This window comes from Amblyomma maculatum, chromosome 3, assembly GCF_055883805.1.
Source record: "Amblyomma maculatum isolate TAMU_Amacu chromosome 3, ASM5588380v1, whole genome shotgun sequence".
Taxonomy (NCBI): domain Eukaryota; kingdom Metazoa; phylum Arthropoda; class Arachnida; order Ixodida; family Ixodidae; genus Amblyomma; species Amblyomma maculatum.
In genome coordinates this window covers 211351250-211377038 of record NC_139346.1, presented here as the reverse complement: position 1 = coordinate 211377038, position 25789 = coordinate 211351250, and the positions used below count along the sequence as shown (strand labels likewise).

The 25789-nt window shown below is 50.4% G+C and overlaps 3 protein-coding genes across 3 annotated transcripts in view; 2 read left to right on the top strand and 1 right to left on the bottom strand.

Annotated features, from left to right (window-relative positions):
* Positions 1–25789, bottom strand: part of LOC146197629 (zinc finger protein basonuclin-2-like) — a 425472-nt gene that overhangs the window by 396238 nt on the left and 3445 nt on the right. The gene's annotated exons all lie outside the window — the stretch shown is intronic.
* LOC146197631 (uncharacterized) lies at positions 14761–16769 on the top strand. Its single transcript, XM_084599538.1, has 2 exons — positions 14761–15279; positions 15781–16769. The coding sequence occupies exons 1-2, from the start codon at positions 14761–14763 to the stop codon at positions 16183–16185; spliced, it is 924 nt and encodes a 307-aa protein (XP_084455664.1). The 3' UTR covers positions 16186–16769.
* LOC146197630 (uncharacterized) lies at positions 16788–19314 on the top strand. The gene is made up of 2 exons (XM_084599539.1): positions 16788–17411; positions 18167–19314. The coding sequence occupies exons 1-2, from the start codon at positions 16973–16975 to the stop codon at positions 18316–18318; spliced, it is 591 nt and encodes a 196-aa protein (XP_084455665.1). The 5' UTR covers positions 16788–16972; the 3' UTR covers positions 18319–19314.

Genomic DNA, 25789 nt, shown 5'->3' with positions numbered 1-25789 from the left:
TCTGCTTACCAAAAGTGCCAATCGGGCTCACAATCTCGGCCAATGGTCTCTTAATACCACCGGTGATTCGGTGCCAACGCCCGTCACTGCCTACCATCGTGCTCTTGGGGTGGGAAACTATATATTCGGCCGACCGGTAGCGGTAACAAGCGGTCAGGGTCTCGAACACTATCGCCTTTTCTACGTAACTGATGATCACCAGCGCCACATTCCTGATTGATACCGGTTCCCAAGTCAGTGTTATATCCGCTACGTGCTATGACCGCACTTTGAAATTGCTCATCCATCTGCTTTTCGTAAACAGCACGTGCAGTCCAGTCTACAAGCAATGCTCTGTAACACTGAACTTGGGTCTTCGTCGGGTGTTTCGATAGATTTTCGTAGTTTCTATCGTTCGCACCTCTATTATCGGCGCCGGCATTCTAACACACCTTGGTCTGCAAATGAACGTTAAATCTCACCGTCTGCTAGATTAGACCACTCGCCTCTGGTGCAGGGTATTGCAACGCGGGCAACTCACGATGCGGCTCCAACCTGTGCTGCAGTTGCCGACCATATGTTCGGCCATTTACTCGGCGAATATCCGATCCCCACAGCCCTACCGGTTAGACTCTGCCTGTTCGCCATGAGGTGCTTCACCATCTACCACTGGACCACCCGCCTTTTCCCGTCCACGCTGACTCGCAACGCACAAGCTCAAAATCGCTCGTGCTGAATTTAAGCATATGCTCGAGCTCGGCATCGTTCGACCTTGTTCCAGCACTGAAGCCCCTCCATTTCGGTCCCCAAGAAAACTGGGGATCGGCGGCCATGTGGCGATTATCAATTTCTCAACGCCCTATACCACACCGGATCGCTACCCTATGTCCCATGTACATGGCCTTCGACGTAGCCCTTTATCGCATGATCACCCTCTCCAAAATCGATCTCGCCCACGCCTATCACCAAATTTCTATAGCCGAAGATATTCCGAAGACCACCAGCACAACCCCCCTTGTCTCTATGAATTCATGCGGGTGCCATTCGGACTACGAAACGTTGCGCAAGCATTTCAACGGACTCCGTCCTTCGAGATCCGCTTTTCGATTTAGCCTACGTGGATGATCTTTTTGTCGCCAGCTACTCTATAGATGAGCACTCTATAGATTAAAAAGGAAATGGATGGCTGGCTACACTTCACTACTATTCATTACACATTTGCGACTGACCTGAGCTCATTGCATTCAACGGTGCTGTTCGAACACTAAGGGGCTGCAATGCGCTCCACGTATCTCTCAAGGCTGGTCGAAACTTCGAACTAGCCCGCATTGTCACGGAATTGTCTTGAGCTGCAACACACGACTGTCTGCGAAAACGTGGTTCGTCGCAGTTGCGTAGGCTATCGGTAGTGTACTCCGAAGCTTCGGCCCAGCCATCTAAGCACGAAGTCGCACCACGTCGAGCGCATGTCCCCGGCCGCAGCGAACTTGCCGGTCTACCCTCACCCTGTAGCTATGGCACGCATGAGAATCCTTCTGCCGCCGCACCAGCACAATGGCCTACCTGCGCGCATTAATGTATGCGCGAGCAGCGCTGTGTTCGAGGGAGAGGTCAAGCGGCGCGGTTCCGCTGCTGCTGCTGCTCCCACAACAACGCACGACCGCCGAGTCCGGTCCGCTCGATTCGTATCGCCCTGTAATTACCGCCTAAGCGGCTTGTTGTGGCTCGCATCGTTTTCGCGGGGCCCTGTCGCGCATACAGTGCGCGCTTAGCACCGCTGCGGCGATCCGCTTTCGGTCCGGGGATCACCTCGACGGGGTGCGGGCCACAGGGTGAAAACAGCGACCACCGCCGACTAGAGATACTCAACGGCATGCATAGTTTGTCGTTGATTCACCCTTTGATGGCAGTCCTGTGCAAGCTTCGCAGCGGTCGTCGGCTCGTGACGTGGTGTGCTCAGATGCCAGGCACCCAGAGAAGGGAGCGCACCGCATGTATATAGTCTGCAGTGCTGTCGCTACGACCTAATAAAAAACAATTATGTATAGAAATTCACAAAAGTCGAATGGCTACAGCGGTGGATACATTAGGCTTCGTATGTCCACTCCCATAAAAGTACGAAAGAGCACTGAACAAGAGTTGAGGGTGAGCCTAGTTCACAAGCCGAGCCAAAAACGTTTCGACAAGGAGACTTGTCTTGGTCTGTGAATCGGTTCAGTGCCCTTTAAAACTGCGTAGCCATCTTCTTTCTCTCGCTCTAACCTAGATCAATCCCATCAAACAACACTCTCTTAAAATAGCCGTTAGAGAGGACTAGTGCCATTGGGATTCCTGGCCAACGGCCAACATACTCTACAGCTCTCAGCAGATACATAAACAACTTTCCCGTTTTGTGGGCCCTTGCAAAAGAGAATAAAACATTCTTGTTTGCACCCCAAAAGACTCCCAGACTGTTAGTCACGTTGTAATATTTCTGTCTGTGCAAAAGTATAATGCCAATTATATATATGCTTCATTGCAGCCAAACGCATTCCCATTCCATAGGACGCATTTTCATTCCAGGTTTGCCGCCGTTACTGGTGGCAGGCATGCTCAGAGGCAGCACAGATGCTAATATCTAGTGTCAACACTTGACGGCAGTCCTGCTCACTTTTTTTTTAATCCGAGTGATCGCTCCATTAGCACTGCGTAATTAGACTCACCCTATATATATTCGCTTCTGCAATGAGGACAGCCTGCATGTGACGGTTTCTGCCAGACCGCTGTGAAACACGAAATGACCAGAGAGTGTGAACGCATACGGGGAAAACACCAACAGCACCAATAACAAAAAGAATAGACTGATTCATTCTTTCTTAGTTGTTTTTCCTATTCATACGGGCGGGTAATTATGAACTCGGGTAATTACGAAGTAAGACGCATTATGTTGCTAACCATATGTACGACCGGTGAACAACTTCTGAGATGTAGAGTTGAAAGTTATCCTCGAGCCATTGTTATATCGTGACCATTTTGCTCACTGGACCGTTGAAGTCGTAGCACAGGAAAAGAACGAAAAATCATCCGCCGATTAACAAAGGGCTATGCGTAACTGGAGCTCTTCGCCAGTGGAATAAATCAGCGTGAGCTCCTTTCGGTGTGCTGCGTTTTTCGCATGTTTCTCGGCGCGTTTCTTCGGTCAGCCAACCTCTATTCTCCCCTCCCGCCTTTTGAGTTTGCCGCCTTTACTTTTTCTTTTCTTTTTTGCCATTTCACCTTTTTTACCAAGTTCGAAGGCGTAAAACTTCGTTAAGCGATCAGCTTGAGAGTGAAGTGCGTGAAGTGCGTGACAGCTTCTCATTCACTGAGCAAATATTGCTCATTCCAATAATAATCTTCTTCGTCATTTATTCAAACCCAGCGCCAACCGTTAACCCCACGAATCATAGAGACTGTACAAATGTAGTTAGAGCATTAGGCTGATACAGAAGTGCCATTGTACAGAGTCATCCAGAACTGTACACGTACCAATTTTGTTTTTTCAGGGCGATGTTACGTTACCGCACCGGAATGCGGCATCTTGCAGCAGCACCAGAAAAATGCCAGAAGTTATTTGATTTCTTGTTGATAATTGCGTACAGCATATGGCTGACATGAGGCATCACGAATATGTCCGCAAGAATGCGGACTTTCGTCAAAGGCGCGCGTTTTATCAGGATCAGGTTGAGAAAACATCCGTAATAAAAGGTGGTAGTTCCTTGTTTGCTATGCATCTCCCCTTCCCCCAATCACGTTCCTCGGAGTCTTGCGAATAAATCTAAATATTGCACACCGCGTTAAGTTACAGAGTGCCACAGTGCACGACATCACCAATGTAAGGGCCAATTCACGCCGCACCGGCCCGCGACGAGAGGCACTTCCCGTCAGCGGAAGATGAGAAGCGTGAAGCGCTCACTGTGTACGTATCCTTGATGCGGGCGTAGCGTTCAAACCGCGCATTATGTCTTTAACGTCGTGACCGCCTCTCATTGGGGAGCCGCTACTTTTGTGAAGGTGTTTGAGCAAAAGGCATCCCAGCGATGGCGCCCAAACAACTACCAGGTGATGATGTCTCCCGCACTACAAGCGGGGAAGCATCAGCAGCGCGGATCCGTCGTTTGGCGCGCCTATAGATCGCCAGCATTGACCGCAAGCGATCGAACGAGCTCGGATGGCGTTCGTGACGCGGGCATTGGCAGGAGGACGGACGCCCCCTTCTTGCGCAGCAGAAGGGACGCGCAGAATCCTAGGGAGGGGGAGCGTGCGCTCGTGATGATGATCCACGCAAACAGAATTAATCGCGCACCCCCCATCCCATGAATGCGCTCAATAGGAACGAGTTTGCGCCGCCGCCGCGTAGGGGTCGCGCGAGAGCCGTATCGGGCCGGCGCATCTTAGGTCTCCATTTATCAGCGCAACGGCAACACACTTGCCGGAGAGGAGGGCAACAGCGTGGACCCGGCGAGAAACAAGAAGCGTGGAATTAGCTGCGCTAGCGCGCGCGCGCTCCCGACACGATCTTCATAGAGCGCGCGCGCACAGCTCGAACGTGCTGCGGCCGCCCATCCGGGTCGATGCGTTCGTCTCCACCGCCGAAGCCGCTCCCTGGCGTCGCAGCACGGCGTCCCTCCTCTGCGGCGGCGGCCATTTGTTTGACTCGGCCACGGGACGTTTACTCCCGGCGGCGGCAGCAGCACAGGGCTGTAATTAAGAGAGGGCAAAACCGAAGCGGCGGCTCGCTTGCGGCCGATAGAAATCACGGATCTTCTTCCGTCGGGATCGTTGTTGCGGGAACGACCGGTCCGATGTTTCGCGCGGTCCCCTGCTCTGAACGCGCAAGGGTGCGGGCCCTAAACCACCGCGACGGCCCCGTCAAGGAAGGCTGCGAGGGAAAGCCGAGCGCGACGGACTCGTGGGTGCCCATGCACTCTGCTCCCTCGCGGCGAAGGAGGTATTTGAACTGCACACGCCAAAATGGCACGCGTATATAGACAACAAAAATGAAGAGGCCTAGAAACTTTTCTGCGATGTTCAGAAGAAAATGCTACGGCCATTCTTTATTCCACTTGGTATTCTGGGACGTTTCAGCGACACGAGCCTCTGCAGCTGGTTTTAGAAATGTGCACGTGCGGCCTCTTGCCCTTGATACTGTTTGTCATTGACCAGGTTGCCACGAAACAAAGGATGGAAACAATGGGGAGGGGTAAGAGATTCAGAGGCAATGCAGCTTCCCCTCTTCAGCCACAGCTCGCACGATGCGCGGTACAGAGCTAGTACAGCGGCACACGTTGTGCTCACAAGCACACACGGCATCCTTATGTTCTGGCTGAGTGCGCGCACTACTCTCTTATCCCGACACTGAAGCGCTGCCAGCCAACGCGGACATCCGCAACTACCTCAGCAGGCTGGAAGCAAAGCGCCGGGTGTTAGGGGCTCGCGCTGTTCCACGAACACTGTGTCAAGGTAACGGTCGTGAAAAGCGTTTTTCCCTGGTTTACGACCACGTGGAGCGTGCCTTGTTCGAATCATTCGCCTTCAGCCTCGAGATCACTGGTTGGAACTTGTGCATCCCCAGGCCCTTGACAACATCGTTCTAATTGTTATTCCGCTGAAATGTGATATCCAATCGTCCCTTCTCCAAACCTCAAATCCGCTATCAGGATAACCTATCTCAAGTGCAACAGTGAAGACACCACCGTAGCTGAGGGCTAGAATAAAGGTGGCGCAACACTCGCGGTGGGCGTCTGCCCGCGTGAAGCGGGACGACGAGTGCAGGTTGTCCGCACATTTGTTGCGCGCACCCCTTTCCCTCTGGAAGGCGACCGCTCAGACCTGAAGAAGGCCAACGCAGTCAGCGACGCCAGGGCGGTCACCGGTGCCCGGCAGCGCGTTCGCAAGAAGTGGCTGGCGGTCGATTGGCGCGCACTCCGAGGCTGATCACGAACGCCGTGACCGGCCGGCCGCACAACAACGGTGGATGGAGGGACGACACACGCGCACCAACACTCGCCGCCGAGCTCCGCAAGGCCGAGTGGACCATGCTTCTCGCATCCTGTCCGGAGATAATTGTTTCGCGCCGCCTACCGAAGGACTCTCTCGACTTGATCCGAATAATGCCTTCGCGGCTAATCGACACCCGATTGATGTATGCACGCCGCCACTGGCGATGGCAGCCCCCTTCGCGCAATTATTATGCATAAGAAAAGGGCAAATGCGCGGGACCCTTTTCTCCATGACCGCGCGCCAGTAATAACGGTTCAAGCCAGTGCTCGCGCGTCGTGGCGTGTCCTTCGAGGATGGGTTCCCCTTTCCGCTATAAGCGGGTCTTTCTGTCGGCCATTCAGTCGGCTTGATTAGGCGCCCAGATAACCGGCTTGAGTGCCCGGCAGAGACAGTGCTGCGTTCGACTCGATTAAGTGCCAAGATAGCGAGCGTGCATGCAGGGGAGGCAGCAGGCTGCGCGGCAGTGATGGCCTCTCGCTCGAACCGCGTGCTACTCTTTCCACACCGTTACCCCCCACTCCCCTCCCCCCTTCGACCGCTGCGCGTCGCCGGTGGTTTCTCGCGGACAGCCATCAAGTCGGGTGGCCCATCCGTAACAGGATTCAGATTGAAAGTTTGTTTCGCTGCAAATGTGCCCGGCTTCTCTTCTTTATTTTACAGCAACGCCATGATATACGGCTGAAGCGTGAACGCCTGTAATGGCATCTACTTCGTGACAGGAGCCGATCTGTTTCATGCATTGGAAAGATCTACAAAATGTTCGCGCTCTTACAGCAGCTGAGCAGGAAGCAGATACGTTTGCATTACATGCTGCTTGATAACCCACGTCGTACATGCCTGTAACTCGAATACGGTGAAGACCGCGGCGCTAATGATTCGATGAAATTGTTCAGGCCAAGCTGATCGCCGCGTTGTGCCTTTCTGAGAAGCGTGTTGGCGGTTGCTTGGAATGGCAGTGTGCCTGAGTTGCAACGAATGTTATGTCACGATGGTCAATTTCTGTGCAGCCTGTTTGTTTTCATTCAGTAAAACACGTTGTTGGGCTAGTTATTGTTATTGTTTTGTTCTATGCAACGGGCCGTATAGATAAGCAAGGAGTACACTACAGTCGAAGAGCATTTTCCTGAATTTACCTACCACGTCTGAAAAGTCTCGTCTTCGCGGAACACGTGTAGAAGTATTACTGTACATGTAAATGATGTGATTAAAATACTACAAAATATTGTTGACGAAACGTACGTTTCGAGAGGTTCCCTTGTCGAAGCATTGGTAAGAGGAGGTTTCCTTTGTCTCTGTGTGGCAATCTTCTTCATCTCGTTCTATCCTGGATTCGAAATATTGATGACGCTTGTGAGAAGAATTTTGAATTATTTTTAGTGTAAATGCTTCTTTGTGGTGAAGTCAACCTGTTGAGATCTGTTTAGCGGTGGCTAATTACAAGAATATTTCTCGTTAAACACCAACAGTGCAATTCTGCCATGAAGTCATCACGGAACACGGCTTCGCGTTGAGCTGGTCACAAGGTGACGGGCGGCGTGCTGTTAGTTAAGAATGCAGATACATCATAAACGCAGTATTCCCAAGGCTGAAATACCTATATTCCTGTAATGCGCACCTATGTGTGGATACTTGTTTTAGGTAAACCATATTCTCTCCGGCTTGTTGCTCACTTGTACCAACGCTCTCTTATTCCAGCTCACGCCTTCTGTCCACTCGTCCTCAGTAGCCACCCCGCGTGCCCTCGTAATCTTCGTTGGTATATACAGGTGGGGGCTATCTTAGCAGTTTCATCCCATTCACCGCGATGGCGCCCAAAGTTACTGCCGCACAGAGTCAGTGCGCTCCAGTGGAATCGCCGATCGGCCAACGTTCGGAGATTCCACTCGTGTTCGCAGCCCCAGCACTGGTCGAGAATGGGATCGTGGTTTGAGCGAGGCGTAATTGTCTCAGTGTACGGCGGACCCGTAGGGCTGCTTGGCCGGCCGCGCTGCCGCTGCAAATTGATTAGAGTAGCCGTCACTTCGTTGAAGAAGCGGTCACGCGCGAGCATCCCCAGCTACTTGCGCAGCCTTTTCTTTACCAAGCTTCTGTGGCTTGATTTCGCGTCTCCCCTCTTCTGGATTGCTGCGCCAGCGAACGGGTATCCGCGGTAGCAGTTTGGCTTTCATTAGAGCCACTCGCAGACCATAAATGTGAAGCCGGATCTGTTTCTTTCTCGTCTTCGGTGGGAACGCGATGCCGCTAACACCCAACTTTCTTTCCGTCTTTCGGCGCAGGAGCACTGTTCTATCTCTCCATCGGATTCGTTCCATTTCTCTTAGTTTCTTTTTTTTTTTCCCGCGCACACCTCGCGAGTTCTTTACTTGGGTGAGGGAAGCCGTGGGCTCGCGGGGCTCATCAAAGCACCGGCGCTTTAATCCGGGATTAGTTGAAATGAGCCGCCATTGGACAGCACGCGGTTACGCCCCCCGAATTTTCGCTAGACCTCGCAACAGCTCGCCCAAAGTTCGTTAAGAGGAGAAACACCGATGCAGTGGAAAAGCACTGGCCACAAGAAGAACAGGGGGAAGAAAAAGCTGGCTTAGCGTGTTAGTGCGGCCTGCAGTCTCCCTAGGACTCTCGATTCGGCCCAAATGGAGCTCGATGGGAGACAGCACAGTTGCACCGTAGCATTAACCCTGTAGCGGTCACGAGACGAAAGTAATTAAATTGGGACGCGTTTACGTTTTCTTCTCACATTTATTGTTTTGTTTTCAGGCGGCTGCGCTAGCCCCCTGTTATTAATTAATAATTATTATTAATTACTAGCGTTCATTACATATTTTGAGGGTGTTTGTGTAATCCCTAGGTCATTAATATGACAGTTCGCTCTAACGTTTCGCTTATGCGTAGGCACTTGCTCATACCGTGCGTCGGCTTCAGCATCGACATCCTTTACCTAAAACAGATGAAGTATGTCGACACATGACGAAGTTTAGAGCTGCACTCGATAACACAATGACCACCGCAGCGCTTGCTGATAGACAACGCTGCCGAAAAGCCAGACTAAGATGATAGACGGTCTCCACGGCAACCTGGTCAGTCGTGAAGGAATGGGGCATATCTCCTGACGTATGAGTAATACTATATATATATATATATATATATATATATATATATATATATATATATATATATATATATATATATATATATATATATATATATATATATATATATATATATATATATATATATATGATACATAGTACCGTGAGTTAAATATGTCTTCATTATCCTTGAGTCTGGAATAGCTACACCTGATTTTTTTTTTAAATAAAAGGGATATGGGCCGCATTTTGAAGCTGCAAGTCATATAGCACCGTAGAAGCAGTCCGAAGAGAGAATAAAAAAGATGCTTTTCCTGAAGAACTGGCTACGCAGTGTATAAGGCGTGCATTCTACACTCCTCAAGCCATAGAGAAGTCCTGTGCCAATTTACAAGGATAGTGAAAATCCTTATGTATGCACGTCGACTTCATTATACTCACACTCAGTTTACACTCAGTGCACCGCCGGGCAGCGGGGGTACGCCCAGATTTATCCTGGATATGATCACAGCCATAGTGGCAGACATTCTGTAGTTTGACGACGTCAGCCAAGCACGTTTGCTGATATTGCCGCCGCCGAGGTTGTGCTGTTCTTTATGGGGGTATACAGACCATCCTTATAATTTCTTTACAAATTTGTCTTTCTTACTACCAACCTGCCTTCTCTTGAAGGTGACAAAGGTCTATGCTCTTCCTCTGTCACAGACGCTCAGTTTTTACGGTGTCAACAAGAGTCAACAACTCTGTCAACGCATGACTCATGACGAGTCATAATTCAGCCGGTACCCCTTCATTTTCGTGCCGGCATGCCAGCAGCAGAACTGCATGCGTACACGCATGCCTTCGGTTTCGGTATGGCCTTGGATCACATCTTCCCATTCTAACTCGTCTACGTACCAGCACTTTGTGCAGACTAGAAGCGCAGGAAGCCCAACAAAAGCCGAGCGGGTTGTTCGTTAAATGTTGTATTCTTCTTTTCTTTTTTTTTTTTTTTTTTTTTTTTTTTTTTTTTTTTTTTTAGCTTAAGGCTAGGGGTTGTGCAGGGAACCGGGCTTGTTGGTTTCATCGGCATAGTGCTTGCGTTCGGCGTCCCGTTGGCGAGAAGTTTCATTTGAGAGAGCGGCCGGCTGTCTGAATACGTACTCGGCCCTTGCTTTGCAAGAGGCTTCGGTCCATGTCGACGCCAAACGTGTGGCAATATGTTAGCATTCTGCATGCTCCGTGGGCAGAGCTCGCAGTCTGCGATCGGTAGGAGAGAATGCACTGGTATTGTCGCTGTCCTCTCCTGCGGCACGAACTCGACGTATTCGTTTAGCTTCACTCGCTGACGACACTATCTCTCAGGGGTGCTTAGCGGGGCAACGCGCGTCAAGGTCACACCGTTGTCCACGATTCTGAACTGCTATCGAGCTCCGGCAATCTTGCCCCTAAGAGTCTTGGAAAGCGAGTGCTCAGTGAAGCCGATAAATTGAGTTAGTGGATCAGTAATATGTGACGCTTCTTTATGCCTTGATTTCCATGGTTGCATCACAACAGTATCATAAAATAATTCTCGCCGCAACCATTGCGACTGACAAACGTGTATACGCGTTGTCCGTAGTCGCGAACCGGTCTCAGGAACAAAGACGCACTATTAGTGCTTCGTTCATACAGTCCTTGGTGGCGCAGATTTGCTGGCCTCGTATTTGTTTCGCTATGTGGTCCCTGGCCGTGTTCGTTCTTGTGTCGGGACCCTTCGGCTTCAGAGGAGCGCCGGGCCAGTGGAACCCCGCCGGCACGTCGCAGCGGATTGTTGCTGGCGCCTGACTTGTTTTCTCGTGCACACGCGTCCTTCCCCATTCGATGCCCAGGGTCGCGAGCGTCCACGTTGACGCAAGCAGAAAGCTTTTTGCTTTCTGGGCACGGCCGCGCATGCAATCAACGGTCATTTCCTGCACGGGGTAAGCCACCACGAGACAAAGGACAGCACGGAAAGGCACACATCGAACACTATATGCTTCGCAGTTGGCGACCTTGGCTCCATGTTTTTGTCCTGCATGTTGAACAGCGTAATGAGCAGCTGCCTATCTTGCCACAGTTTGGGAACCATCTCTCGCCCATTTAGTCTGATTTCTTTCTCGGCGGCGGCTTCTCTGTTTATGGGGTTTGGTTATTGTAGGTTATACATTCAACAAAACTCCTGTCTTGAAAATTATCGTACTCAATTCTGGGTATTGTTGGCTCTCGCTTTTGGGTGACATTTCGATAGTTCAGTATACTATGGTAAGAGGATATTTCTCTGCTTTATCTAAATGTGAAAAAGCCGTAGTTCGAATAGGTAGAAGGAACGGAAGCCATCTCATTGAATGACGTCTCATTCTGGATGAATACCTAAACAACAGAGATGAGATTTGGCTTGGTTTGGTTTGGTTTGTGGGGTTTGGCGTCCCAAAGCGACCCAGGCTAGGAGAGACGCCATAGTGGAGGGCTCCGGAAATTTCGACCACCTGGGGTTTTCTAACATACATTGACATCGCGCAGCACAAGGGGTCCTTGCGAAAAGCGACCGCCGCGGCCGGGATTCGATCCCGCATCCTTGCGCACAGCAGTCGTACGCCCTAACCACTGCCCCACCACGGCGGGGCAGAGGTGAAGAGAGTGAAAAAGGAAAGCAGGGACCGACTGTTCTTTTAGGTGCCAAAATGATCTTAAAGACGCCGTACTAAAGCACTCAGAAATAATTTTTGGCGCGAAAGCACATAGCTAATCGTCAATGGCGAGCAAAAATCTCACTATTTGCGCGTTGGTTACCATAGCAACTAACTTAGGTTAGCGTGGACAGTTAAAAAAAATAAAAAAAAAGAACTTTGCCCACCCCGCATCCTCAAAAGCACAACGTGCTTACATCATTATAAAGGAAAATATGCGCAAAAAAAAAAAGAAATTTTGCATTGCAGAATTTAGATGATTTTTAGAATTAATGTAAGCGTTTCCTGTTCCCTTAATCCACATGTCTTCTACTGAGGACTGGAGAAGATTAATTTCTCCTATTTGTTTGAGCCTAGGTTCACTGGGTTTTTCTTGATTAAAACGCTCCAGTGAGTATTTATGATCGCTATTGGTGAACTCATCCAAAACAACCCATTTGTAAAGATGCACAGTGAGAGATTCGGAGACGATAGTGAGAGCTATCCAACTTTTACCATTCTCTGTTTCAAAAGTTGTTGGATTATGTGCACGGTTTTACAGTATGAGATGATTTCTCTTTAAAAAATCTGGTACTTGTATTATTTTTTTCTAGGTTTTATTGCCTCCCCGAATTCGGTATCTAGTGTTGAAATCTCCAGCTATTACGAAAAACTCGCCACGACGTACCTCTAATGTTTTCTCTATTTCGTTCAGCGTAGGGTTGACCTCTTGCGTGGACGGAATATAACTGTTAATAACAATGATATTCTTTCCTTTCCAACTTATCTTGGCCGCTACTTGACTTTGGTTTAAATGTAAACGAAAAACTTCATACAATCAGCCAACCTTTTTCCATTCATTTAATCATTTATTCATCCTTCATCTCATAACCTACTGATGCCCTGAGGCAATAAATATCGACTTAAAAAAAAAAAAAACTTCTATTTGGTCATTATGAATGACTAATGCACTGTGGGGCTCCGCAGCCCCTTTAGGTGTTTTAAACGACGCGCGCGTCTTTCTATTTGTATTGTGTTTGCACGGGCAGCGCGAGTGCGCATGAGCAAGCAGATAATCTTGGGGGGCGTGATGTTAGCGGCGACAGACGAGGGTAGATAAGCGCGTGCAGAAGCGAGGCGCGGGGCTTTTTGCGCCGGCGGAAAGGCCGGCGCGGGGCAACCGGGAGCGTCATGGGCCAGCAGGGTGTGCACGGACGACCGAAAGAAGATCGCCGACTCGAAGATTGAAGCAGTGCCTGCAGGAACAGCCTAGCCGTATTTCTGTGAGTTGCTGTGCCGCGAGGGGCAATCTTTCTCGTGTCGCCGTTAGCGTTTTGGCCCCATTGCTCGTTTTATTCGCTCCGCAGTGTGTGTTGTTTCGCCGCGGTAAGGCCCTGACATTCTTGCCGCTTTCCGTTGTTCTATTGTCGCGCGCATGAACAGCCTGTTCTCAGCGCAGTAGCGCCTTATGTTTCTCTGTTTTGCCTTTTTTTGTTTATCCGGAATAAACCGGTGTTTTTTAAGAGACTGGATTTGTCACTCGTCGGGCGAGACCATGGCTCGCGGACCCGTTTTTTGAAGGCGAGGCCTTCATCTGGCGCCCAACGTGATTTTTGCTCGAGCTTTGGCTCGCCCCGCGAGTGTCGCAACTTTAGTGAGAACATTCCATGTTTTCATGCGTAGCTATGGCGGATAATCTCAACTTACCTGGCGCAAGCGCCCAGTTGAAAGCTGAAGTTCCACCTCCCACCCATGCGGGTTCTATGCATGAGCAATTAGGAGACCAGAAAAGTGAACCATCGGATTTTCAAAGCGGAATTATTGCCCTACTGTCTCAGCTACTTGCGTCAAAGGCACAATTTAGAGAAGTGATGGGAAACGAGCCAGTTTCGTTAACGCCCACTCCCTTGTATCGCGATAACCATCTGCAGCTAAATCTGCCCGTGCCGAGATTTGAAGGATACGCCGACAAGAAATCTGTTTGCGATTTTCTTCATGAACTCGATGACTATCAGATGGCAATGGCAATTTCGGACAGTGCTCTGGTCACACGTGTGATTCCTGTAGCTTTAGTAGGTTCCGCAGCAACCTGGAGGCGTAGACAGCGGCCATTCACAACAAAACAGGACTTCGTACAGCGTTTTCGGGAAGAGTTTTTGCCGCCTGACTACGTCATCCGCATCAAAGATGAGCTTTGTGCCAGGACGCAAGGCGAACACGAGGGTTTGCTCGAGTTTTTGCGCAGTTTTCAAGAGCTGCACGAGAGGGCAGATCCTGGAGCTCCGGAACCAGAGAAGGTGGCTCATGCCATACATCGGTGCCATCCGAGGTACCAGCCATACCTCCGGCACCGCCAGTTCATGGACTTTGAGGACATGGCCAGGGAGGCCTCCCGCATCGAGGCATCTTTTCTGGCGGAGCTCAACTACAAGCCACCTCCCCCAGCGGAGTCCTGCCTCGAGCCGTCCTGCGCTTGGCTCGGATCATTGGCAGCCCGCAGCGTGATGACCCCCAGCTGCCGTATGGGGGCAGGTGACTTCCACGAGGTCGCAATCCCTGGTGGGCCTCCTCCAGTGACTGGCCGTCTGCAGGGGGTGGCAGGCCGGACTGGGCCTCCTCCAGTGACTGGCCGCCTGCAGGGGGTGGCAGGCCGAGCCGGGCCTCCTCCAGTGACTGATCAAGAGAAAGGGGTGGCAGGCCGGACCGGGCCTCCTCCGATGACTGGCCGAGAGCGAGGGGTGGCAGGCCGGACCGGGCCTCCTCCGGTGACTGGCCGAGAGCGAGGGGTGGCAGGCCGGACCGGGCCTCCTCCGGTGATTGACCGAGAGAAAGGGGTGGCAGGCCGGACTGGGCCTCCTCCGGTGATTGACCGAGCGCAAGGGGTGGCAGGCCGGACTGGGCCTCCTCCGGTGATTGACCGAGCGCAAGGGGTGGCAGGCCGGACTGGGCCTCCTCCGGTGATTGACCGAGCGCAAGGGGTGGCAGGCCGGACTGGGCCTCCTCTGATGAGTGACCGAGCGCAAGGGGTGGCAGGCCGGACTGGGCCTCCTCCGATGAGTGACCGAGCGCAAGGGGTGGCAGGCCGGACTGGGCCTCCTCCGATGAGTGAGCGAGCGCAAGGGGTGGCAGGCCGGACTGGGCCTCCTCCGATGAGTGGCCGAGCGCAAGGGGTGGCAGGCCGGACTGGGCCTCCTCCGATGAGTGGCCGAGCGCAAGGGGTGGCAGGCCGGACTGGGCCTCCTCCGGTGAGTGACCGAGCGCAAGGGGTGGCAGGCCGGACCGGGCCTCTCCTGGATGCCGCCTGCTACAGTGCGGGCGAAGGAGCGTGGCCAACACAGAGCCTGGTGTTTTGGTCATCTCATCACCCGGCGGCCAGGGTATGGGGCTGCTGCAGACGTCAGCCTAAGCGACGTAAGGGACGAGGAAAGAAGTCGTCTCCTCTGGCCCAGACAGCCCCGGCACCAGAGGTGATTGGCGGCCCCTTGGAACGCGAATCACGGCCCCAGGACATCAAGGGCCAAACGGTAAGCGATTTGCCGTCCACTTTCCGCCTCCAGGATGCCCGCCCTGACAATGCACCATTGGTGGCTGTTAAAATAGCGGGGATAGAAGTTCCCGCTCTGCTGGACACCGGTTCCACTGTTTCTGTTTTTGGCGATAAGGTTAAGCGAGCATGCGATTCAAGACATTTGCAGTTACGAGAAGTGACTACAAAGCTTCGAATGGCGTCGCCACAGATAGCGTCAGCAACCTCTGCAGCACGCCTAACAGTTACCGTGAATGGTCGCAAAATAAGGCAGCGCTTCCTGCATCTTCGCGGACTTTCTTGTCCTGTAATTTTGGGCCGTAACTTCATCTCGAAGGCAGGGATCATTGTCGACCTACATTCAGGCAGCTACCGATACGGCAACAATGCACAACCACTAAAGTTCATTACAAAGATTACAGAGCGTCACTCAAATCTTCTGGTCGCGGATCCCCCCTCAGTCGGAGTGGCAGAAAGTGGTGTTCTAACTGTCCTGCAGTCTTTCACAGGGTCACAAACGGAAAGATCCAGAATCCAGGCGACACTTGAGCCCTTCGCTACTATGTTCACGGAGGCTCCTGGAAAAGCTAACGTGCTGACGCACAGGATTGACACCGGCAGCTCCCGCCCGATCCGTTTCAACCCCAGGCCACTGAGCGTCCACAAGCGAGGACTCCTGGATGCCGCTCTGGATGAAATGGTGGCTACCGGTGCAGTAAGACCCTCAAAGAGCCCTTGGGCTTTTCCCGTTGTTCTTGCGCCTAAGAAAGACGGCACAGCACGCTTATGTGTCGACTATCGGCGGCTGAACGCTGTAACAGTCAGATTCGTACCCTTTTCCATCAGTCGACTCTGTTATGTATACACTTGGATCAGCGAAATTCTTCACTACTCTAGACTGTAGCAGGGGTTTTCTGCAGATACCGATTGCCCAGAGTGACATCGAAAAAACTGCATTCACTTGCCATCGGGGCTTATTCGAGTTTGTTCGACTGCCTTTCGGTTTATGCAATTCACCTGCTACCTTTCAGCGCGTGATGGATATAGTGCTCGGAGACGCGAAATTCAACTATGCAATGGCATACATGGACGACGTCGTGGTGTTTTCAGAAAGCCTAGATGAGCATCTGATCCATTTAACCACTGTTTTGCAACGAATGAAGGACGCAGGCATCACCATTAATCCACGCAAAGTGCAGTTGGTTTCGCGCAGAATCAACCTGCTTGGTTTCATTGTTGAACAGGGCACAGTCCGGCCTGACGGGGAGAAACTGCAGGCCATATTGCAGCTGCCATCACCAACAAACGTCAAGAGCCTGCAGCGATTCTTGGGCATGGTCGGTTTCTACCGCCACTTTATTCCAAACTGTGCGGACCTGGCAAGACCCCTTCATCAGCTTCTCCGGAAAGGCGCCCGTTGGTCCTGGACAGACACGGAGCAGGAATCGTTTCGGGCGCTGTCAACAGCTATCGCCGACACTGCTCGTCTGCGGCTCCCGTACCTAAACCGGCCCTTTACAGTGCAGACTGATGCGAGTGAGTATGGAATAGGTGCTGTTTTACTTCAGGATCACGAAGGGAAGCTTTGCCCCTTGGCATTTGCAAGTCGCACTCTCTCATCGCCGGAGCGAAATTACACGGTAACAGAGAAAGAGTGCTTGGCAATTGTATTTGCGCTAAAAAAGTTTGACATGTATTTGGATGGAGCTGAGTTTACAATTCAGACCGATCATCAGGCACTGTCTTGGTTGTCAAAGCTGCAGAACCCAGCCGGCCGTCTAGCCCGCTGGGCGCTCGCTCTTCAGAAATATAATTACAGGGTGGAGTACAAGAAAGGCACCTTCAACAAGGCAGCCGACGCCCTGTCCCGAGCTCCGTTACCTGCAGATGGCGAGCAAGCACCGCAAGTCCTGGTGATCGCAGAAGCCGCTGATGCCTGGGGAAAGCTGGTTTCTCGTCAACAGCTGCTCCATGCTCAGCTAAGTGATCCTCAGTGCATCCAAATACGAAAGGGCCTGGACAGCGCCAACCCTGCAGGAAGCACAGCGCCTACCGGCAGCTATGACTGCTACCTGGAAGCAGAGGATGGACTTCTCCTGAGATATATACCCGCTGCCGACACAGATGGTGGTGAGTCCCCATTTCGTGTTGTCGTACCAAAGAGCCTGCGCAAGCTCTTTTTAGAGTATTTTCACGACACACGCCTTGCAGGCCACAGCGATGGCAAGAAAACATATGAAAAGTTGGGTCGCATCGTGACTTGGCCCCGCATGAGAAAGGATGTCGTAGCATACGTCCGTACTTGTCTTACATGCCAGACAGCGAAGGCAAGGGGAGGTAAACCACCGGGCTTCTTGCAACCTGTGGAAAGCCGTTACCCGTGGGAAATTGTTGCCTGCGACGTAATGGGGCCTTATCCTAGATCTGTGAAAGGAAATCGCTACTTGCTAGTGGTCACTGATCATTTTTCTAAATGGGTTGAATTATACCCGCTGCGTAAACTGGACTCAAAAGTAGTCTGGGATAAACTCCTAGACGCATTCACTCGGTTCGGCTTCCCGGCGCAGCTAATCACTGATAATGCGACGTATTTCACGGGCAGGATATTTGCTGACACCTGCAAAGCTCTTGGCGTGCAGCACAAAAAGACTACGCCCTACCATCCTCAGGCCAACATCACAGAGCGGGTAAACAGAAACCTGAAAAACATGCTCGTGGCTTTCACGGAACGTCACAAAGACTGGGATTTGCGAGTGCAGGAGATGGCTTTCGCCACAAGAACCACAGTAAACCGGTCGACTGGTTTTACGCCGGCAGCTATTCTTCTTGGCCGTGAGCTTCGATTTCCCATTGAACATGCCCTTACCCATGACTCTGATTTACAGGCTCCCAGTTATTCCAGGTTCACCCAGGATCTCTCCAGTCGTCTCGCCGGAACTCTAAAGGAGGCCAGGGAGAACTTGGACCTCGCCCGCCTGGAGCACTGCGGCCAGTACAACAAGGGCAGGCGTCCTTTGCAGTTCGACGTTGGGGATAAAGTACTCCGCCGCTCGCACCCGCTAAGTGATGCTACAAAAGGATTTGCCGCCTCTCTCGCTCCTCGATGGACTGGTCCTTTTGTAGTAATAAAGCGTCTTTCGCGTCTGGCTTACATGCTTCGTCATGTGCAGGGCGGCCGAGAGATCGGACCAGTCAACGTCGCCGACCTGAGAAAGTACTACGAGCGGCCAGAAAGTACGTAACGGCACTCGGGTCTACCAGATGTGAACCACCTGGACCATCGTCTGATGAATGCCACCAATCCAGCGGATTCCTTCAAGCGGGCAGCTCGTCAGAACCAGCATTGTTTTTGTACTCCTCCCAGTGCCCTCCTTTGTTTTGTTCTTAGAAACATCGGGAGGTGTCCCGTCTTGAGAGGGGGGGAGTGTGGGGCTCCGCAGCCCCTTTAGGTGTTTTAAACGACGCGCGCGTCTTTCTATTTGTATTGTGTTTGCACGGGCAGCGCGAGTGCGCATGAGCAAGCAGATAATTTTGGGGGGCGTGATGTTAGCGGCGACAGACGAGGGTAGATAAGCGCGTGCAGAAGCGAGGCGCGGGGCTTTTTGCGCCGGCGGAAAGGCCGGCGCGGGGCAACCGGGAGCGTCATGGGCCAGCAGGGTGTGCACGGACGACCGAAAGAAGATCGCCGACTCGAAGATTGAAGCAGTGCCTGCAGGAACAGCCTAGCCGTATTTCTGTGAGTTGCTGTGCCGCGAGGGGCAATCTTTCTCGTGTCGCCGTTAGCGTTTTGGCCCCATTGCTCGTTTTATTCGCTCCGCAGTGTGTGTTGTTTCGCCGCGGTAAGGCCCTGACATTCTTGCCGCTTTCCGTTGTTCTATTGTCGCGCGCATGAACAGCCTGTTCTCAGCGCAGTAGCGCCTTATGTTTCTCTGTTTTGCCTTTTTTTGTTTATCCGGAATAAACCGGTGTTTTTTAAGAGACTGGATTTGTCACTCGTCGGGCGAGACCATGGCTCGCGGACCCGTTTTTTGAAGGCGAGGCCTTCAGCACACATGACGCTTTAACAATCTAATATTTTTCCAATCCAATTATATTATCATTTACGCTGATGGTGAACCTCACTCTTTGTTAAGCGCTGGGTTGCTTTGAATGAACTGGCTAAATTTGACTGGGAAAACCTTGAGCACTGAGGTATCCATATTAGGATTACTCCTGCTGACCGGTGCAAAATGCGTCATTTCAGAGCTTAGCTACAATCTGGAGTGTCTCCTTGATCGGCACCTCCCTGAAGACTGGACAGTTCAACTTAGTCTCGAATGCTTCCTTTTATCAGCATGTACTTCCATATCCTCACAAAGTTTGCGGTTTTTCAGGCGGTTGCTGCATTGTCTCACGTGATGATTTTCACCACACCCTACGCACCTTGGTCCTGCATTGCAATATCTCTCAGTATGGCCAATACGAGCACAATTCTTACAGCGTGGAAGGAATGTGTTATCATAAAATGCACACAGGATGTCGATCTCCCTTTTAGAGTTTCCAAAGCCTCCTTGCTGTGTTCAGTCATTGCCGTTGTGCCTTGTTTCCCCTGCCATATATCTTTACGAGGCTAAGACCCTCCAGCTCGCAGTTATAGCATTTTGATTGATAATCCGGAAGATTATCTCGTCCCACCAGCTTGATTTGTGGTATTTTCTTCCTCGAAAATTCCGAATTTTTTCCTTCGTTGCCTCATTTTGAAGTCTCTTGACGCTTTCAGCAGAGCTCGCTGTGATGACGAAGCCTTCTCGCGATGTCCTCATCTCGACGCTCTCAGTCTAAGAGAGCAGGAATCGATTTTTGTTTTCTATCAGCTTTTTCAGCCCTTCTGTATCATAATTCCTAGGTTCCTTCCAAAAGGAATCGTTTGTATGCTCGGTTGCAGCCATTTCAGAATCTTTCAGATTTTTCATTTGCTTTCTCTTTTCTTTATCCTTCTTTCCTTTCTGATATTTTTTACTCTTGGATTCTATTTATATATCTGATTTAAAGCAAAAGCTGCACACACTGCTTCAATCTGCAGTCACTTTTCGAAACATTTCAGTTCAAAAGCTTCTTTGAAAATACACATCCTTAAATTAAAAATAAATTAGAATTGCGAGCTGAAATTTCTTCGATATACACCAAACCTATATGAAAGATGCACTAAAGAACGCTAAAGGACACTTCTAATAGCTGGAAATATTTTCTTTTCTAAAAATTCTGTCAGATCTGGCGGACTTCAGACAAGCGCTATAGTAACTTTCTGCTGTCCTGTCTCGGAGATACTTAAAAAAGAATATCCTGAAAAAAAAAAGATAAAAAATTGAAATGAACAGCTTTGGGTGCTTTATAACTTTCTGAACACCATTATATACTACATACTTGTGCTCAATGACTGGTGACAACCTCGAAGTTTTGCCTCCAGGAGACTGGGTTGCATATATATTAACAGAGTTGAAGAAATCACCTGCCCGATAATTTATATTAATAGCTCTATTACAAATGGAGCTAATACACCAGAAATGACGCAAATGCTTCCGTAACCTTTGATGGTGCAGAAAATGAGGTTTATTGGTCTATTTTGACCTATTTTGACAAACTGAAATATGGCCGGGAAAGAACCGCAAGCCCGTAAATAACAAGTTCACACAGTTATCAAAGGATAAAATGCTTGAAAGTTGGTATTTTTTTTTAGTATCCCATAGCAAGGCCTTTGATTACACTTGATCAGAAAATTACATCAAATCAGATGTAATTTTCGAGATACTAAACCTAGAAGGCTCAACCTGGGATATCTTGTGCTAGATAACTTTGTAAAAGGGAAATGCAAACTTTGGTAACTCACTCTTGAGATGGCCTAGGAGAAAACCCGGAAAAAAAAAAAAATACTGATTCACGATATGTACCGTCTGCAGGTGCTCTCCCTGGCGGGAACCGATTGCCACAGGAACTGAGGTCAGCCATTTTCAGGTCACCGAAGCAGCGAATGGGACGATGGCATGCAAAACAGGGTCCGTATATATTCCTAGTTTGTGTCATTATTGAAAGTGTCGCTATTTCACCGGCCTCAAGCCATCTGATTGGTGGACACACTGGAGCCGGACGTCACTGCCAATCAGATGACTCGATGTCAAAGAGATAGCGACACTTTCAATAACAACTCAAACTCAGAATACGGACCCAGATACACCTGTGGCAGGGACCCTCCCGCTGGTGCGGCGATAGGTTTCTTTTCAAACTTGTGACGCAACCGTTTCTTGTGCGGTTATCAGGGCAGCGTCATATACCATTTCGCTTCCTATTTAGCATCCATCTGGTAGAAAAGTTGGAGACCGGATTGCGATAGCGATTAGGACCGACAGTATATGTACGCACAAGTGTACGCTTTAAAAAAAGTCACTTTGCAAAACTCTGTGCCATTTCTTAATGAGGAATCATGAGAAACCACCAGCCAAACCATCACAAGCAGCGTCCACTCGCGTCTTAATCTATTTAAGCAGAGTTAAACCTCAGTTAATCTTTGACAATGGGCAGTTTTTCTCTCTTAACTAATATATCCATAGACTATAAAGTTCGTTCATTTCGACAGCCGCTAAGTGCAGCCGCCGTGCGCGTGACCAGTACCGAATAAGAGCATCGTAGACATTCAGAAATTCTTCAGCAGTTATAAGCTTTACATCTTCCGTGCTTTGGCCGGGACGGCGCCCTGGCCGCTCGCTGTTTCGCAAAAATATTATTTGCTTTGTTCTCTATATGTAGCATACAGACACTACTTGCATACGAAGCGAAGTATGCGGAACTCACCTGAAACGTAGAAATCACTGCTGTGCAGCACACTGCCAGAAAAGGTTGCAATTTCGTTTTGCGTACTGAGGGTTACTGGCTAGGCGACACTTATCACCTCGTTTCAAAGGGAGGCTAGGTCCGTCTACCCGTCCGCCCATCCGAACCATCTCACACAATTCATTGTACCAATCCAATTACTCCGTTTATCACTGTCTAGCGGTAAGTGAGTAGCCGGTATCGACGCACTACTGGCTTCACGCGGACGTGGTCAGTGACGATGGGTGCGCAACAGACGCGCAAAGAGATTTCCGTAGATTAAACTTATGTGACGCAGTGAAGCCGGTACGAGCGCTGTTGTGACCCGCCTGTTTGTGAGCCATGCGGAGAAGGCAGCCAATACAAGTACTGCTCACGTATGCACGTGCTACCTCCACAAAGACGCTTTTACCCGTACCCGAGAAACGAGGCTTAAGTTCTTTCAATATTTATTCCTGCCTTCTAAGCTATGGCGGAGATGACGTATTCGGTTGATGCGTCCTTGCTCGGCCGTGCCGGGAGTGCTCCGTGTGCGTGTCTAAAGCCAATTTGAAGAAATAACAGTACAGAGTAGAAGAAAAGTCGTCATTCGAAAAGTTTCCAGCGTTTTTAGACGCTGAATCTTGTGTGAGACGCGGTTAAAGTGGGCTTGCGCCAGCGATTCTGTCGCAAGCAGTATAGTTGTGGATTGCTTTGGATGCAGCATCAAGTTCTGACGTGCAGGTAGACAGGCCACGACGACATAAAGCCGCCCTCATCGGTGTCAAACCAAACACCGCCGACGTCATCATCGATGTGCAGCGTGGTAATTAAACCGGTTCGCTCTCGACAGCGTAGGCCAAAGTCAGCTAAGCTACAGCGACACACTTTCTACTTCCTTACAATTTGTTTTATTAGTTTTATATAGTTTTATTTTTTTTATTTTTACATTGCAAGGTGAAGAAAAGACAAAGCGTATACTTCATTTTTTTTTTGTGACTGTTATTGGCCAAATTGTGTTGTAGGTGTCCCGAAGATCTAAAGGGAAAGGATCTCGCCAAAATTGGTCTTCGAGACATTAGCAAGATGACTTCTTCCACGATAATCACCGGAACTCTGAGCGCTGATTAGGTCCGAGGTACGAATGAGGGAGAGCGCTCAAGATCAGGGTGAATAAATTCACGGGCTGCTCAAAATTAAGGGAGCGGTCGAGAACGGGTGCGAAAAGTGCGTGTGCTAATAAGAGCCGCGCTTTATTTTGGAGCGGATTAATCAACTCTCTGGCAAACTTCAGGCTAACCGACTCGCATACATCTTAATTTAAAACACAGGAAGCGCGCGCGATAGTTTGTCTTTTCTTCGCCTTTTTGTATTGCGTTTCTTTCTACGGCTCTGTGGCATCAGTTCGAGCGTTTCCCTGTGCATTTCGGCTCGGAAGAGACTTCTTTTTCATTCGTCAGCGCGATCAACTCGGAAAATGCGATTACTCAGGACGAGAGAAAATCCTGCGTGGTCCTCGAAAAGCGTGGCAAGAGCGGGTACAGCTTATGCGGCCGTATATACGCGGCTGGCGAAGATTCGCTTTTTCGTTCTTTTCCCCGGGATGTGATACATTAATCAGTGGCTCTCGCGACGGGGCTCGTGTTTTCTTTTTCTTTTTTTTTTTTAGTTGTTGCAGTGAGCCCAATTAAAGAAGACAAAAGCGCCATCGCGGCCTGAGAAATGCTGCCCAAGACAGGCCGAGAACGAATGGCCAGCTTCAAGCGAGTGACCACGCTGTGTTGGCGTAGCGGCCAAGCTCAAAGGGGGCTGTCAAAGCCAGACGGCGCTCGGTGATCGACGTCCGTTGTGAATGGCCATATCTCAGGAAAGTTTGTTTTGAACGTTTAACACTAGGAGGGTGCGAGCCTGTCCGGTGACTGCGCAGCAGGTAATACGTCACCACGACGTCAGGCAAGTAGGGAGAGCTTCGGAAACGGAACAGACCCTGCATGAATGAGAAGTGTCTCTCTTTATTCAGGTACCAGCATACAACACGTACCTCTGAAAGATGAGCAACATTTGGATTTTCAAGGAGTAATATGAAGTGGAATAATATCAAGTTAAGGAGTAGAATATCATATTGCCATCCGATGTCATTAGGTGGCATCCGAAGACGATGATGTTGTGGAAGGAAGGTGATGGCACTCGCGTTATCAGACCTGCAACGGTGCTGAACGTTGGCTCGCTTCTTCTGCCCCGTGAAATATTGGTGGAGGTGCCTCTACCCGTCGATACTCCAGTTCACCGAATGAGTCGCAGACGCCTTGACCTGTCCCCTGAGTACGGACCCTTGTGGTTCACCTCGGTACCTGCTCTTAGACCAGCCATGCGAGGCGCTACACATTGCGCCCGTGCACAACCCACGATTACCGAAACCCTCCCCGGTACTCAGCTTGAGGGCGTAGAATACTGTCTTGCTCAGTACGAACGCGTCGCTGCATTCAATCAGTGGGACGGCTCCGGGAAGCTGAGGTACGTGTTCTTCAGCCTTGAGTACGGCTTGGTACGAAAACCGTGAGACGCCCTGACATCATGGCATATGTGTGCGCTCGTCTGTTGTGCTTCGTGTTTTCGCGCTGTACCACCCGCTATGGCATGAGTTCTGCAGAAAACTGCTCGAAGCATACACCAGCACGGATCATCGGGAAAGGGCTGAGCTGGTTCTTTAGTTCCGCACCAGCTGCCGAACGAGACGGTGGCGATGTACGTGGAGGACATGATGCGCCTATTCCGGCGAGCTGACCCTGCCATGTCGGTGGCGAAAAAGCTACGCCACCTAATGCTTGGCGTTAAAGAACAGCTTTTTGTGGCCCTCGTGCGCAAGCAGCCGGGAACTATTGCTGAGGTTTTAACGGAGGCGGTAACTATGGAGCAAGTTCTTCAACAGCGCTCCGCCGTGTACGACAGACCTGTCCTCACCGCTTCAGTAATGGAGTCCCTCCCGGCCATTAGCAACAGCACTGACGTGTTGCATGACATGATCCGTTTCATTGCTCTTGAAGAGCTGCTGAATATCAAGTGGGTGGGTTCGGTGGCTGTACCACGATACAGTCGTCAAACTCGCTTGTCTTCGCCACGCACGCTTTTGCCCCGCTCGTCACGCAACAGCTATTTTGCTTCCAGTGCCCACACCTCTCTGTTTATCTGTTGCTCTGTGCACGGGCAGCCACTTTCGACTGGTGGGTCTCTTTTCCTTCCGTTTCTGTTTCTTCTGACTGCTGACTCTCCATTGCCTCCACCGTTTGATGCCAAGGGAAGACTGTCCAGCATGGGTATTCCACCTATTTCTTTAGGCATGCAGCTCCAGCACTTGGTTCCGGAAGCGTTGATCAATGGTGACTGCAAGCTTTACGGGCGCCTCTGCTTTACGCTACTTCACTGGCATGCTTTTTTTACATGTTTTACACGTAAGCCCGGATTTAAACGTAACCTCTAACAGAGTGGCGAATTCGTGTTACTTGTGTCCGTAGTGTTTCTTCATCGCAGGCGGTGGGCAGAATCGTTTAATGGCTGTCGCTAATGGCATCGTTCCTCCTGGTACATTTGCGAGACTTTAAATAGAACTTTAAATAGAAATAGAAATAGAAAGTGAGAACTTGCCTATACGCTGTACCATTCGTAACAATGGTGCACTTTACAGCCCG

Excerpts from the sequence above, each read along its gene's own strand:
- LOC146197630 (XM_084599539.1), top strand. The coding sequence starts at position 16,973 with ATGTATTTGGATGGAGCTGAGTTTACAATTCAGACCGATCATCAGGCA. Across the intron at positions 17,412-18,166 it reads CGCTGCCGACACAGATGGTG|GCTCCCAGTTATTCCAGGTT; the intron begins GTGAGTCCCCAT and ends TCTGATTTACAG.
- LOC146197631 (XM_084599538.1), top strand. The coding sequence starts at position 14,761 with ATGAGTGACCGAGCGCAAGGGGTGGCAGGCCGGACTGGGCCTCCTCCG. Across the intron at positions 15,280-15,780 it reads AGGACATCAAGGGCCAAACG|TCTTTCACAGGGTCACAAAC; the intron begins GTAAGCGATTTG and ends ACTGTCCTGCAG.